Source organism: Hylobates moloch, unplaced genomic scaffold (assembly GCF_009828535.3).
Source record: "Hylobates moloch isolate HMO894 unplaced genomic scaffold, HMol_V3 SCAFFOLD_17, whole genome shotgun sequence".
Lineage (NCBI taxonomy): Eukaryota > Metazoa > Chordata > Mammalia > Primates > Hylobatidae > Hylobates > Hylobates moloch.
Window position 1 is genome coordinate 81,363,559 of NW_026652292.1, and position 16,362 is coordinate 81,379,920.

The 16,362-nt window shown below is 42.4% G+C and overlaps 1 protein-coding gene across 11 annotated transcripts in view; it reads right to left on the reverse strand.

The window, feature by feature from the left end:
* Positions 1 to 16,362, reverse strand: part of ADD1 (adducin 1) — an 87,295-nt gene that overhangs the window by 45,170 nt on the left and 25,763 nt on the right. For all 11 annotated transcript variants that reach the window (XM_032136044.2, XM_032136048.2, XM_032136042.2 and 8 more), the window contains exons 2-4: positions 10,144 to 10,358; positions 4,213 to 4,375; positions 1,304 to 1,455 (exon numbers count right to left, since the gene is read on the reverse strand). In XM_032136044.2, the coding sequence (XP_031991935.1) occupies positions 1,304 to 1,455; positions 4,213 to 4,375; positions 10,144 to 10,338 (510 nt within the window). In that variant the 5' untranslated portion in view covers positions 10,339 to 10,358. The remainder of the gene's footprint in view (positions 1 to 1,303; positions 1,456 to 4,212; positions 4,376 to 10,143; positions 10,359 to 16,362) is intronic.

A 16,362-nucleotide genomic window follows, 5' to 3' on the forward strand; every position in this document is an offset into this window, starting at 1 on the left:
AAAAAGCTATCTCTACAAAAGAGTGAAGGAACAGAAGAACCCTGGCAATGCACTGTGAATCTAAGGCAGGAAGGGGCCGGGCAGGGTGGCCAAATGCCTGTAATCCCAGCACTTTGGGAGGCTGAGGCGGGCGGATCACAAGGTCAGGAAATCGAGACCATCCTGGCTAACATGGTGAAACCCCGTCTCTACTAAAAATACAAAAAAATTAGCCTGTAGTCCCAGCTACTCAGGAGGCTGAGGCAGGAGAATGGAGTGAACCCGGGAGGCGGAGCTTGCAGTGAGCCGAGATTGCGCCACTGCACTCCAGCCTGGGCGACAGAGCGAGACTCCATCTCAAAAAAAAAAAAAAAAGAAGAAGGCAGGAAGGGTGGAATTCCAAGTCAGGGGAGCAAAGTCTGGCTACAGGCAGAAGCCAAGACATTATAACAGGTGGTCAAGAGTACAGAATGGCTACAAATGTCAGTAAGGGTACCCATTTTTTCTGTGACATGATGAGGTCATTTGGTGGAAGAAGGAGGTCAGGAGTCTCAAAGATAGTAGAGAAGGCTTGAATACTAGTAAGGTTGTAAGAGAGATGAGTTATGGTTGCTAGGCTAAGTCATGGGTCCATTTGAGATTTGGGTTGCGAATCTACGGAGAAAGGCAATGGGCTCTGGTGGGAGGACTTCCACAGCAGGATTTGGCTACTCAGAAGCTGGGAGGGGTAGTACAGGATTGGCAGAGTGTTGCTGAAATGAGGGACTATGAAATAAAAGATGGACAAAATAGGGAGTGAAGAATAGGCTAATGGTCTGGGATGAAGAAGTGACTGTCCACAAGGGAAGGACTCATGTTGTCCACTGATACAACCACAGTTAGAACAGCACTTGGTCCAGAGAAAGCAGATACCCAGAATGAAGGAAAAGAGATCCTAATAACATTGAAAAACAGTTAAAACTGGAGTAGCTGAAGAAATAAGTTTGAGAGATGGAAGGCTTTGGTCAGACTAAGAAAGAAAACATCATCATTCTTAGGTTAAGCATAAAAATAATTTTAGAAACTGTGTACAATCTGGTAAACACTTAGCTGTTTTATTAGGTTAGCACACAAGAAAGAAATTTTCAAGAACTGCTGTTCCTGTAACTTTTAACCCAAACTGGCTGATTCTCCGGTTATTAGACTCTGTAGTCAGGAATCAGAAGAGGTATTCCAAGACTTACTGAAGCTCAGCCTGCTTCCCTCTTCTCCTAAATGGAAAGAGGCGGTGCCAGACACAAAATATTTCATTTATCTTTCAGTTACTAGCCCATTTAATACTCACTGTGATATGATTGTAGATAAGCTGAGACCACCCAAAGAGATCTGCTAGTCTATAAAATGCTGCCAATTTACACCGTAATAACTTCTCTCCTTTGTCATATGCAATCGAATCAGATCCTCTAAGATCATTCACAGGAGTCACCATACCAAGACCTGAAATAAAGAAAAACAAAACTCAGCCAGGTGCGGTGGTATACGCCTGTAGTCCTAGTTACTCAGAAGGCTAAGGCAGGAGGGTCACTTGAAGCCATGAGTTTGAGGCTGTAGTGCTTATGATCACAGCTGTGAATAGCCAAGGCAACAAAGCGAGACTTACCAAAAAGCCTCAAATATTAACATTTCTTATCAAATGTAAATCAAATACTAATGGTTCTGAGATATTTATCTTCCACATTAGGCAATAAAGTCTTGAAAACTTCAAAGACAATTTCATAACGACTGTTTTCCAATACTAACACAATTAAGTTAGAAATCAATAACAAAAAGATAGCCAAATTTGTGGGGTGCAGTCAAGCGTGCTTAAAAGGAAATTTACAGCATTAAACGTATACATTAGAGAAGAAAAGTGTTTTTAAGGCTTTCTGATTACAGCAAAAGTTGAATCTTTGAGAAGATTAAAAATAAAATACAAATAATAAGATAAACCTCTAGCCAGACTTAACGAAAGAAAGGAGATAGAAATAACCAATATGGGCTGGGCGCAGTGGCTCACGCCTGTAATCCCAGCACTTTGGGAGGCCGAGGCGGGAGGATCACAAGGTCAGGAGATCGAGACCATCCTGGCTAACAAGGTGAAACCCTGTCTATACTAAAAATACAAAAAATTAGCCGGACGTGGTGGCGGGCGCCTGTAGTCACAGCTACTTGGGAGGCTGAGGCAGGAGAATGGCATGATGGCGTGAACCCGGGAGGTGGAGCTTACAGTGAGCCAAGATAGCGCCACTGCACTCCAACCCAGGTGACAGAACAAGACTGTCTCAAAAAAAAAAAAAGAAAAAAGAAAAGAGAAAAATTAGCCAGGCGTGGAGGATCCCTTAAGCCCAGGAGCTCAAGGTTGTAGTGAGCTGTGATTGTGCCACTGTACTCCAGAATGGGTGAAAGAGCCAAGACCTTATCTCCAAATAAATAAATACACAAAACAAACAAACAAAAAACAATAAACATAATTCACCATAACAAACTAAAGAAGAAAGACTAAGGGATCATTTTAACAGAGAGAAAAGAAGCATTTCACAAAATTCAACATCCATTCAGAAGGAAAGTTCTCAACAAATCCGGATAATAACTGCAATGATGTGAAACACACTGACTATGTTTAAATCATAAATTCAAATAATACAAAAAGAAAAAAAACTAACTGTTCATCACTGAAGGACGATTGGAAACCAACTTATTTCGGAAAAGGATCCTGCCTTTCCTACACTGTACCACCAGGTAACCAAAAGAACTGAAGGGAAGTTTCTCCTGACAGAACATTCTTGCTAATTAATACAGAAGAAATGGGCCAGGTGTGGTGGCTCATGTCCGTAATCCCAGCACTTAGGGAGGCTGAGGCGAGTGGATTACTTGCGGTCAGGAGTTTGAGACTAGCGTGGCCAACATGGCGAAACCTGTCTCTATTAAAAATACAAAAATTAGCGAGGTGTGGTGGTGCGTGCCTGTAATCTTAGCTACTCAAGAGGCTGAGGCAGGAGAACAGCTTGAACCTGGGAGGTGGTAGTTTGCAGGGAGCTGAGATCACGCCACTGCACTCCAGCCTGGGAGACAGAGCAAGACGCCATCTCAAAAACAACAACAAGAAGGCCGGGCGCGGTGGCTCACGCTTGTAATCCCAGCACTTTGGGAGGCCGAGGCGGGCGAATCACGAGGTCAGGAGATCGAGACCACGGTGAAACCCCGTCTCTACTAAAAATACAAAAAATTAGCCAGGCGTTGTGGCGGGCGCCTGTAGTCCCAGCTACTCGGAGAGGCTGAGGCAGGAGAATGGCGTGAACCCGGGAGGCGGAGCTTGCAGTGAGCCGAGATTGCGCCACTGCACTCCAGCCTGGGCGACAGAGCGAGACTCCGTCTCAAAAAAAAAAAAAAAAAAAAAAACAGTAACAACAAAAAAAACGGAATCCACATGAAAACTTTCCTGGTGGTGGCCATGTGATTTCAGGATGGAGGTTTGAGCTATGGATTAAATGTGATTCTTAATATTCTGTAGACATTAATTACAATATATATCAGATCTGGTGAATGCTATTCAACTTCTAAGAATACCACAAAGCAGACAGGTAAGCAGCAAATGTCAGCAGATCTAACAGAAACCAGTACCTTATTTCAGGCAATCAGATTTGACTATCCAACCAGACCCATCAGAGACTAATCCAAGGTACAATATGCAGTGGCTCAGATTAGTTGATGCTTTGTCATGTTAACATTTACAAACTCAGTTGCCATGGCAAAGCTCCATTCTTGCACAGCTGACCATTCTTTGCTCACATTCACCCATCCAGTACTTTTCCTCTGGCTTTTCTTTTAGAATTCTCTTTCTCACTAGTTGGGACACAGCAGTGAAGAATGCTAGGTAAGAAATGCTGGCCAGGCAAAACTGATGTGCTACTCCACAAGCATTATTTCTCATTAGTTTATTTTAATCTACATAGGGGCTGGGAAGACACATAAAAAGTGATCTGCCCCGGAAGTAACAAAGTCTCACTGGCTAAGAAAAGAGGAGTCTGCAACATTCAAGATGATTTCAGAATTCCAGCCTATCTTTTACTATGACTAACGAAAACACATTAATTTTCAAAATACTCAACTCTGTTATGTTACACAGTTATATGCCCATTTATTTCACGTGAGCAATCTTCAGGAAATTTTACCTGAAAACTACAGAACATTTATTAAAAATCAGGAACTACTCACTCATGTTTAAGGCAGCCATCCCTCCTTGCGGAGCTGCTGGGTAGACATTTGGTACATTCGTGGTCATAAAATCTGCAATCTGCTGTAATGCCAATAGGCCTGTGGGGTTCTTCCCCTTCTTAAATTGCTCCTGTATCATTGACTCCAGTTCTTCACAGAAAGCCTAATAAAAAATATTAAAACACTGAGATACCATTATGTTCTGTTCCTTGGGCAGGGGGTCAGGAGTAGCTATCACATAGACCAATTTTTTGTTTTCATCCGGTGCTGGAAAGGCAAACGGATATTCTCGCACATTACTGCTGAGAATATAAACTGGTACATTCTTTTCTAGAAAGTAATTTAATACAATAAAAGCTTAAAACTCTGAACAGGAATTCTACTCTTAGGAATCTATTTTAAGGAAACATTGAAGGAAGTGCTCAAAGACTGATTCATTTGGATGTTCATTCCAGCATTATTGATAAAAGGGAAAAACATCCTACATTTCAATCAACAGAGGATTGATCAAATACACTGGGAATTCTACACATGCATTCAACATGAAAAGCTAAAAAACTTAAATGGCCTAAAATTGCTCTTGATATATGTTTGAGTGACAATGTTATCAAGCAGTATAACCAGTCCTTATTACAGCAAATACATACCTAAACATAGAAAAAGATTAAAAGTAAATACATTGGCTGGGCGCAGTGGCTCATGCCTGGAATCCCAGCACTTTGGGAGGCGAAGGCAGGTAGATCACCTGAGGTCAGGAGTTTGAGACCAGCCTGGCCAACATGGCAAAACCCCATCTCTACTAAAAATATAAAAAATTAGCCAGGCGTGGTGGTGGGCATCGTAATCCCAGCTACTTGGGAGGCTGAGAAAGGATAATTGCTTGAACCCAGGAGGCAGAGGTTGCAGTGAGCCGAGATTGTGCCATTGCACTCCAGCCTGGGTGACACAGCAAGACTTTGTCTCAAAAAAAGAAAAAAAAAAAAAAAGTAAATACATCAAAATGTTCATTGTAATCCTTTTAGTGATAGAATTATTAGTAATTTTTCATATTCTACTTTATCCTTTGCAGTACTTTCTTCAAAATACTTTTCAAATGACTTTTAAATGTGGGAAAAACCCTAACCATCCATTGTTTATCAAATAAAACTAAATCAGGCCAAAAAAAGTGCAATTGGATTGATGGTGATTTTAATAGAAAATCACTATTATAACAATACAGATAATTTATATTCCCAACCTACACTAAAATAATTTTTTCACATACCCTGTAAATAAATAAATATCGGCCAGGCACAGTGGCTCACGCCTGTAATCCCAACACTTTGGGAGGCCGAGGCGGGCGGATCACGAGGTCAGGAGATCGAGACCATGCTGACTAACACGGTGAAACCCCATCTCTACTAAAAATACAAAAAATTAGCTGGGTGTGGTGGCGGGTGCCTGTAGTCCCAGCTACTCGGGAGGCTGAGGCAGGAGAATCTTGTGAACCCGGGAAGCGGAGCTTGCAGTGAGCTAAGATCGTGTCACTGCACTCCAGCTTGGGTGACAGAGCAAGACTCCATCTCAAAAAAAAAAAAAAAGAAAGAAAGAAATACCTTGTCAAACAATTATAAATGATATCCATTATGAAAATGTAAGTTCACTGGATGTTAATCCACATCAAATTTACTTCTAGTTTGTTACTGCTTGAGCTGAAAACATATTGCAAGAAATTGCCAAGGGACAGTCTAAGAGTACCTATCACTTGGGGGAAGCACACAACAAATACATGTATTGCTGTTAATTAACGGTAGAATAGAAATGTCTGTCAAGAGCCCTCTGAGGACCCCCTATTTACCAAACCATGACAAATAATGTCGCAGATCATATTTTGTAGTCATCCATGAGGAAGGGAAAAGCTGAGAGGTACTCTGACTGCAAGCAAGAAATAAACAAAGGAAAAAAACAAAACATGGTGATTATTTAGCCATCTTTGTTTCAAAGCACAATGCAATGAGAGAGAAAGAGAGAGAAAGGGAGATATGTGCAAATAAAGATAGGTCGGGCGCAGTGGCTTCCACCTGTAACTCCCAGCACTTTGGGAGACCAAGGGAGGCAGATCATTTGAGGTCAGGAGTTCGAGACCAGCCTGGCCAACATGGTGAAACCTCGTCTCTACTAAAAATATAAAAGTTAGCTGGGCATGGAAGCTCGTGCCTGTAATCCTAGCCACTTGGGAGGCTGTGGCAGGAGAATCACTTGAACCCAGGGGGAGGAGGTTGCGGTGAGCTGGGTATGGTGGTGCACGCTTGTAATCCCAGCTACTCGGGAGGCTGAGGCAGGAGAATCATTTGAACTCAGGAGGTGCTACATTGAGCCAAGATCACGCCACTGCACTCCAGCCTGGGTGACAGAGTGAGAGTCCATCTCAAAAAAAAAGATAAAGAGAGTAAGAGATACAGATGGCATCTCCTGAACATCACAGACAGTGCTGGTCACAGGGGAAGCAAAAGCTAAATTAAACAAGCTCCTTGCCTTCAGGAGCCCTCAGTCTGAAAATTCAAAGGATCTATTTCAATGGTTTTCAAATCCACATACAGATCTAGTGAAAGCTCAATTCGACACACACTACTAAGTACCAGGTGCTGTTTTAGGCACTAAAGATATACATACTGATAAATAATATGGTCCTTGCCATCCAGAAACTTAAAGCTTGGTAAGGAAGACACAAAAAGAAGAAAACCACAGTACAGGAGCCCTGTGCATAAACAGCATTTCAGACGACCTGTACGTGCAGAAAGGACACATGGCACAGAGCTGAGCTTAGTCCTGAGTGAGGGCCTGGAGCCACCAATCGGGATCTTAACGTCTGGCTCCAGCCAGCTGTCACTAGCCTAAGGACCTTGTGTGTGCTACTTTGATCATAACTCTTGCTGGTTCAATATCCATACCCTCAGCTTGGGACCCTCCATACCTCTCAGTTTTCGGACCTCCTCTCCTCCAAAGACCCTGTCATCCAACCCACCTCAGGCTCCCACACCCATGGTCAGCACTACACCTGCTCATTCCTAGTAACCATGCCCCTCTTCAATCCCAAAGCCAAGTATGTGCCCTGCAACCACCCCCTCCTAGCATCCAGCTCACGCTTTCTTCCATCCATTCATCACCCTAACACCTTCTCACCTTGGCTCACCTCCCCTGTTCTGAACTCCCTCACTGGCTTAGATCCATTGTAATGATTACACTGTAATCACTTTCTTGCTAACATCTCCAACTCTACCAAACCATCTGGCAAAACCTCAAGCCCCAGGCTGGAGTGCAGTGGTGCAATCATAGCTCACTGCAGCCTCAAACTCCTAGGCTCAAGTGATCCTCCTATCTCAGCCTCCCAAAGCACTGGGACTACAGGTATGAGCCACCGCGCCCAGCCTTGATGCTTACTGTGTTCTAAACAACCTGGGGGCAGGAACTTTACTCTCTTATCTCTGCATCCCCAGTGCCTAGAACAATGCCTGGCACACACTAGGTTTCTCAACTATCCTGAGTCACTTTTACTTAGCTTCTTGTTGTTTTTATGTAAGAAAACTGCTCAAGCCAAAAGTCTCGGTGTTATCCTGATTCTTTTTTTCCCTTTCACTTCTTCCACCCCATCCATCAGCAAGTCCTATTCACACTACCTTCAAAACGAAAGCCATACAAATCTACCTCTTCCTACCTCTATTACGCCACCTTGGCCCAAGCTGCCATGATCTCTCATTTGGAAGACAGCTTTTTCTCTTGCCCCAGGCAATTTTCTCTCTAAATCAAACCCAGAATAATTTTCTTTAAAATACTATTTGTCCTTTCCCTGTCTGCAGCCCTCCAATGACTCTGCCATACACAGAATGCAATGAAAACTCTCAATCTCAGCATACACAGCCTTCCAGGATCTGCTCCCTCCTCTCTCTCCAACCTCACTGCACCTCACTCTGCCACTCCCAGGCCGAACCACATTGGCTGCCTTCTGCCTGTGTGGGCTCATCAAGCCCATCCCTATCCTAGGAATTTCATGTTAGCTGGTTCCTCAGCCAGGAACACTTCTCCCTTTTTTTTCTGGAGACAGGGTCTCACTCTGTCACCCAGGCTAGAGTGCACTGGCACGATCACAACTCACTGCAGCCTCAGCTTGAGTGATCCTCCCACCTCAGCCTCTTGAGTAGCTGGGATTGCAGGGGCACGCCACCATGCCCAGCTAATTTTTATATTTTTTGTAGAGATGGGGTTTCACCAGGCTGGTCTCGAACTCCTGGGCTCAAGTGATCCCCAGCCTTGGCCTCCCAAAGTGCTGGGATTACAGGCATGGGCCACTATGCCCAGCCAGGCACCCACACCCGGCCCGCTCTTGATTCTTGAAAGACTGGCTCCTTCTTGTCATTGAGTTCAGATTAAACCTTCCCTCCTGAGAATAGCCTTTCTGACCACAGTCACACTTAATCTAATCATCCTACTGCTTTCTGCATTGCCCTTCTACTTGTTCTTTACTGTTTATTTCCTTCAACTAGAACATAAAGTCCGAGACTTGATCTGGGTAGTTACACAAGCAACATTTATGTCAAAATTCACCAAGCTATATACTTAAGATTTGTGTACTTCGTGTTAAGTTATACCTCAGTAACAACAACTAAACAAAATCTACTGAAAGCCTTGTATGTCTAGTTTACTGCTAAAACCCCAGTTCCTTAAACAGCACATAAGAGACGATCAACATCTCTTTTTTTAAGAAAATCAATAAACTTCTGCCAAATGACACTCCCCTGATATGAAGGGGCACAATAAGAACAAATCAGAAGAAGAAGGGACAAAAAAGGATGAAGCACACACAAAGGCAGCAGCATCAACATGAGAAAACTATGCAGATACAACGCCCTGACTGAAAGGTGCAATCTGGAAAACAGTTGGGCATGACTGTGGCTCAAAATGCTGACTCTAACTAAAGGTATCAATCAATAAGCAGGTACTGTTAAGGCCGACTATATACCCAGGACTGAGCTAGGGTTTTTTTGGTTTTTTTTGAGACAGAGTCTCACTCTGTCACCCAGGCTGGAGTGCAGTGGCACAACCTCCACTCACTGCAACCTCCGCCTCCTGGGTTCAAGTGATTCTCCTGCCTCAGTCGCCCAAGTAGCTGGGACTACAGGCATGCGCCACCATGCCAGGCTAATTTTTGGTTTTTTTTTTTTTTTGAGACGGAGTCTCACTCTGTCGCCCAGGCTAGAGTGCAGTGGCACGATCTCAGCTCAATGCAAGCTCCGCCTCCCAGGTTCACGCCATTCTCCTGCCTCAGCCTCCCGAGTCGCTGGGACTACAGGCGCCCGCCACCATGCCCAGCTATTTTTTTTTTTTGTATTTTTAATAGAGACGGGGTTTCACCATGTTAGCCAGGATGGTCTCGATCTCCTGACCTTGTGATCCACCCGTCTCGGCCTCCCAAAGTGCTGGGATTACAGGCGTGAGCCACCGCGCCTGGCCAATTTTTGTATTTTTAATGGAGACAGGGTTTCACCATGATGGGCAGCCTGGTCTTGAACTTCTGATCTCAAGTGATCCACCCACCTCGGCGTCCCAAAGTGCTGGGATTACAAGCGTGAGCCAACGTACCCAGCCTAAGCTAGGTATATTTTAAATTGTAATTTTAAAATTGCCCCAATATATAAAGACCCTCTAGAAAAGTCACAAGAGTAAAAAGGAGAAATTAACACTTCCTATCCTTTACGACACTGAAGATTTTTCATTTATGATGTCTGATAACATGAACTAAACTGAATTCTTTCAACAACCATATACATATACTCAAGGCACTGATTTCTTGTGATAAGATCAATGAACTATGCCACTCATACAACAGGGCATAAGACCTGAAGTATTAGAAAAGGAAAGATGACATTTGGTCAGAGAAAAGACTTCTCTTCTCACAGGGCTTTGCAGAATCATGGACACCCTCTTCTTTTGCTCCATCATGTTGAAGTCCTGGCGAAGGTCTGGTGCCATGTTCCTCTCCCTCAAGTACTCTGGGTTGTTCTCATCTACCCGGTCGAAGTACCTCTCCTTGTGAGGGGCTGTGGTCGGGGGTGGTGAGGTCACCACCGCAGCACGAGAATCACCATTCATTGTACAATCTTTCTAGGTTCCTACAGAATCAAAATAAAAGAAATTATTGTTTTCAAATCAATGTCTAACAGTGTTTCATGATGAGCACATGAGCTTGGTAAACACAATCTTCAACAGGAGGATGTAATGACCAACTGACAGTGGAAACCATGACCTGTGAAGGCTTCTTTGTGGCCTCAGAGGCACGTGGCTGATCAACCACCTCCCACCCTCCCACTAACCAATGGTGTGTTTTGTCCTAGCCACTGTTCCAAAGAAGAGAACAAGAGAACAATCTAACAAAGCAATTAAGTCCTCTGACAAATCCAAAAAGAACTAAATATTAAACTTTTGACCACATGATTCTTTACAGACATGATTTGTTCTACACAGACAAGATCTGCTAAGAACAGCACAGTTTATTCCAAAAGAAATTTGATTTCTGATTTTTTTTTTTCCCATAAAGTACCAGCCAGTGGTTTTGCAAAGGATCCCCCAAACAGATTAACAGAAGAGAAGCCACTCACACATAACTCACATAATGGTAAATGTTCCTGCCTAACAGCTCCTTTCTGGTTAAAAGAACAATGGCAGGTACCGGCAATGTCAAGATGCTCAGTTTGTTAATAACCTAACATGCCAAGATGGCTCAAATTTAAAATTCTGCGAATATGGCTACTGACATTACATTCTTTTCTCAGGGGGAGGGGAACAGGGTCTTGTTCTGCCATCAAGGCTGGAGGGCAGTGGCCCGGTCACAGCTCACTGCAACCTCAACCTCTCAGGCTCAAGTGATCCTTCCACCTCAGTCTCCCAAGTAGCTGGGACCACCAGCGTTCACCGCCATGCCTGGCTAATTTTTTAAAAAATTTTTTGTAGAGATGGGGGTATCCCTGAGTTGCACAGGCTGGTCTCAAACTCCTGGTCTCAAGCAATCCTCTCACCTTGGCCTTCCAAAGTGCTGGGATCACAGGCATGAGCCACCACGCCCTGTTAGCTTTCAAATGTGCATATGAACCACCTGGGAATTAAATTAATACACAAATTAAGATTCATCAGGTCTGGAGTGGGGCCTGAAATTCTGCATGTCTCATCAATTCCCAAGTGATATCAATGCTGCTGAACTTGAACCACACTTCGGATAACAAGCCTATAAAGTAGAGTTTATTATAAAAAAAGATATTTTTATTGTGGAACCAACAGCCAAAGAATCAGTTGAAGAAATTAGTGTTTTTTTTTTTTTTTAAGAAAAAGATCAATTTGATATTTCTGTTCTAAATGTAAAGATAAGATAAAAATATGCTTAGAGTGGCAGTATTTCTTTTCTTTTTTTTTTTTTTTCTGAGACAGTCTCACTCTGTCGCTCAGGCTGGAGTGCAGTGGCATGATCTCGGCTCACTGCAACCTCTGCCTCCCAGGTTCAGGCGATTCTCCTGCCTCAGCCTCCCGAGTGGCTATGATTACAGGCATGTGCCACCACACCCGGGTAATTTTTGTATTTTTAGTAGAGACGGAGTTTCACCATGTTGGCCAGGCTGGTCTCAAACTCCTGACCTCAGGTGATCTGCCCGCCTAGGCCTCCCAAAGTGCTGGGATTACAGGCGTGAGCCACCGCACCCAGCCACTACTTCAAGAACTTAAAGGCAAAACATGAAAACAAATGGGGACTAAACATCAACATAGAATAAACGAACTAATGACCTCAATGGAATCTTTTTTCTCTTTGTTTTTCAGACAGAGCCTTATTCTGCCACCCAGGCTGGAATGCAGTGGTACAATCATAGCTCACTACAGCCTGGAACTTCTGGGCTCAAGCGATCCTACTGCCTCAGCCTCCTGAATAGCTGAGACTACAGGCCCACATCACCACACCTGGCTATTTTTTTTTTAGTTCTTTGGTAGAGATGAGGTCTCACTATGTTGCCCGGGCTAGTCTCAAACTCCTGGGCTCAAGTGACCCTCCTGCCTCAGACTTCCACAGTGCTGGGATTACAGGCATGAGCCCCGCCTAAGTGGAATCTCTGAAACTTACTCTTCTCTATTTATATCCTTTAAATTGTTTAATTTATTCTGGTTACCCAATCTATTTATTGTAAACCTTCCAAAAGAATGACCAAAGAACAAAACAATAATAGTTATCTGGCAATATTTTCTCATTAGATGTAATTGAAGCTGAACATTCTGAGCCAATAATAAAAATGTTCTGCTTCAGTGTTTCAAAAACAATAAAAGACCAAAGAAAATCATTATGAGTCCCAATAATAAGCCATTTTCATCTGTAAATAAGGATATGAGGGTATATTTTAGAGGTAACTATAGTTATTTCCTGGTTCCCAGAAGACAGTGAAAGACAGGAATCTTTGTAAAACCAACATGTTTAAGATAAGGCAGGTATTACTTTCCCCTAGTTACAAATTGCTGTGTGAATGGGATAAGATAAACGCTGCAGGCCAGGTATATACATGCTCCATTCCTTCAATAAGGAAGTCTATAAATGTAAATCAAAATCAAAGTATACACATTCTGAGCCCAATAATCAAGATTAAGCACAATTCTACTTTGCAGTACAAACCTGTCCTTCATTTTTATCAATTATGACTTCAGGTGTCATCAACTTAGTTTTCAAGTAAAATCTCTACAAAGAAGTTATTATTTGCTGGGTACAATGGCGCATGTCTGTAATCCTGGCACTTTGGGAGGCCAAGGCAAGTGGATGCCTGAGCTCAGGAGATTGAGACCAGCCTGGGCAACATGGTGACACGCTGTTTCTACTAAAAATACAAAAATTAGCTGGGCGTGGGGGTGCGCACCTGTAATCTCAGCTACTCAGGAGGCTGAGGCACAAGAATTACTTCAACCCGGGAGGCAAAGGTTGCAGTGAGCTGAGTTGTGCCGCTGCACTCCAGCCTGAACAACAGAGTAAGACTCCATCTTAAAAAAAAAAAAAATTATTATTTAATCAAAAAGTTAAAAAAGAGAGAGAGAGAAAGGGAAAAACATCCAAGAAACTAACTTCTGGAACATTTTTCACAGTATCTTAAAATAAATTTAAACTAATTTAAAATAAAATAATTTTAAAAGTAGGAACAGGTCAGGTGTGCTGGCTCATGCCTGTAATCCCAGCACTTTGAAAAGCTGATGCGGGAGGATCACTTGAGCCCAGGAGTTCCAAGCTGTCTAGCTTACATAGTAAAGACTGCATCTCAACAAAAAAATCAAAAAAATTAGCCAGGAGTGATGGCACACGCCTGTAGTCCCAGCTACTCAGGAGTCTGAGGAGAGAGGATCACTTGAGCTGGGAGGTCTAGGCTGCAGAGAGCCATGATGGCACCACTACACTCCAGCCTGGGTGACACAGCAAGACCCTAACTCAAATAAATAAACGTAACATAAACATTAAAATCTGCTCAATACAATATCATGTAACTATAGAGACTCTTCAGCATAATACAGATAAAAGAGTATAAAACATATTAAGTGGAAAACTATATTTCTTATTCTATTACGTAATGCCATAATTATACACTGGCAAAATGATATAATGGCAAATAAGTTGGAATAAATTTGAGTAAGCTGATTAAAGTATGGATGAATGTTTCTCTATCTCAATATTCTATAATGTTGCTTTGATTTTACTTATGTAACACATTTTAAGATTTCACCATCAACAATATATTGATAGCTAAATTAATGAAATCTTTAGGAACAATATTTTCAAATAAACACAGACAACAGAAAACAAAAGTCAGGATGAACCATGACAAATAAGTATGGCCTGCCAAAAGTGACATCTGCTTCCTCCACATCTCCCATCCCCCCGATGTCACTCAAATCCAAGTTGTCATCACTCACCTCCTGGACATTCAACGGCCTCCTAATTGGTTTCTCTACTTCCAGTCTCTTAACAACCCCCACAGCAATCCATTCTCTAAAACTTGGCCATAGAGAGTTTTAATGTAAGTCAGATCATGTCACTCACTCCTCTGCTTAAAATCTGAGAACTAATATGTGGACCTTAGTAGGATCCTGATTGAAACAAATTGTAAAATGAAAATCTAAAAGTGACACTTGAGACAACTAGAAATTTGAACACTAGCTAGATTTTGATGGTATTAAGAAATTAGTTTTACATTTTAGGTGTAGTATTACTATGATTATATTAGATACAGAAATGTTTCTGGATAAAATGACATCTGAAATGTGCCTAAAACTTATATGGGGGGAAGGGAAAATGAAGTTACATAAGACTAGCCATGAGCTAACCACTGACACTGGATGAAGGTTAGAACAGGACTCATCACACCGTGCTGTCTATTTTGTATGTGTTTGAAACGCTCCGTGATTCTTCTTGCTCTCAGAAGAAAGCATCCAGACCTTACATGAGCTGGTCTCTGCCTGCCTTCAGATGAAGATATTTCAGCATGCTTTTTCAGACTGATACTATTAAGATCAGGATGAACAGCTATCTTAAGATTAACATCCCTTTTTAAAAAATTTATTTCTGTTTTTATTTAATGTTTCCAAATATAAAAAGTCAAGACACTTACACCAACTATCTCAAATGACATAAAAGCAATTCGGTGCGTTTAACAATCATATTTCCCCTCCAGTTCTGTTGCTTTATACAATGGTATGATCAACAGGTAAATTGGATGGCATGTGCCTGGTTAGAAAATGTCATCTGTTGGCCGGGCACGGTGGCTCACGCCTGTAATCACAGCACTTTGGGAGGCCGAGGAGGGTGGATCACGAGGTCAGGAGATCAAGACCATCCTGGCTAACACGGTGAAACCCCATCTCTACTAAAAATACAAAAAAAAATTAGCTGGGTTTGGTGGTGCACACCTGTAGTCCCAGCTACTCCGGAGGCTGAGGCGGGAGAATGGCATGAACCCGGGAGGCAGAGATTGCAGTAAGCCAAGATCACGCCACTGCACTCCAGCCTGGGTGACAGAGCGAGACTCCGGCTCAAAAAAAAAGAAAGAAAGAAAATGTCATCTGTTTACAAAAAAACAGCATGCAGCACAGTTTCTATTTTGTCTGCAGTCAATTCACAAACTACTTATTTTGTTTTTTCTTTAGGAGGCACATGGAACTGAAAATTTTAGCTGCCCAATTTTATTCGACTACCCCCCAAAAAAACACAAATGACAATCCTAACACTCTCCCATCTTTGGGGGGTTGAAATAGTAGACATTATTTGTTATCTTTAGTAGATTCAACTATTTAGCCTGAAAATGTTAACTTTTTCTCTTAACAGAGATAAATCTCCTTAAGGCCTTTCCTCTAATTTTGCTAGACTAGGTTCCAGGAGCCTAGTGAAGAACCCTCATGTGACATTTAAAGTGTGAAAACTGTAAAGTGCTCTGTTGCATTATACAAACTCTTGCTAGCTGGACAGACTAAGGACAGTTGGTTTGCTAAATGGCATTGAAGAAAATCCTGACTGAACAGCACTATTTAGTCCAAATAACATCCCTTTTCTAATGTCCCAGAAAACACCACTCTGCCTAGTACATTATTTACTGACCCGGAAATAACAAAGGGTATGCTGGAATATTCTTTCTTAGCAGAAGTACTGCAGCCCCGGGATGATCCATCTTTATTAATGTGTAACTAAACCTCAGGTCAGAAACCAGACAAATTTTTGCTTCTCTCAAATATATAATGAGGGAATTCTGAAACTTTTGGACAGATTCAATTATTTATTGGCATCTCCGTTCTGGCACAGACATCTTTGCTAACGGTAACTATTCCCAGCATTCACATGATCTACTTTTGAATCCCTAAAGCTGGAACATGAAAACTTAAGGCTGAAACTAGGAAGAAGAGAGCCATTAAAGAAAGCCTCTGTGTAAAACGCCTGCTAGAGGACCCAAAGGATCTTGTCAGATTTCTAATGCTCTTTGAATGTCAGCTAATAATGAATTAACTGCTCCGTGGGAAAAAGGAGGTAATGAAAGTGGTATCCCCTGGTAGTGTCCTTGGCCACCTGGCACCCAACTCCAGAGAGCCTGTGGAATTGTCAATAGGAGACCAAGAAGA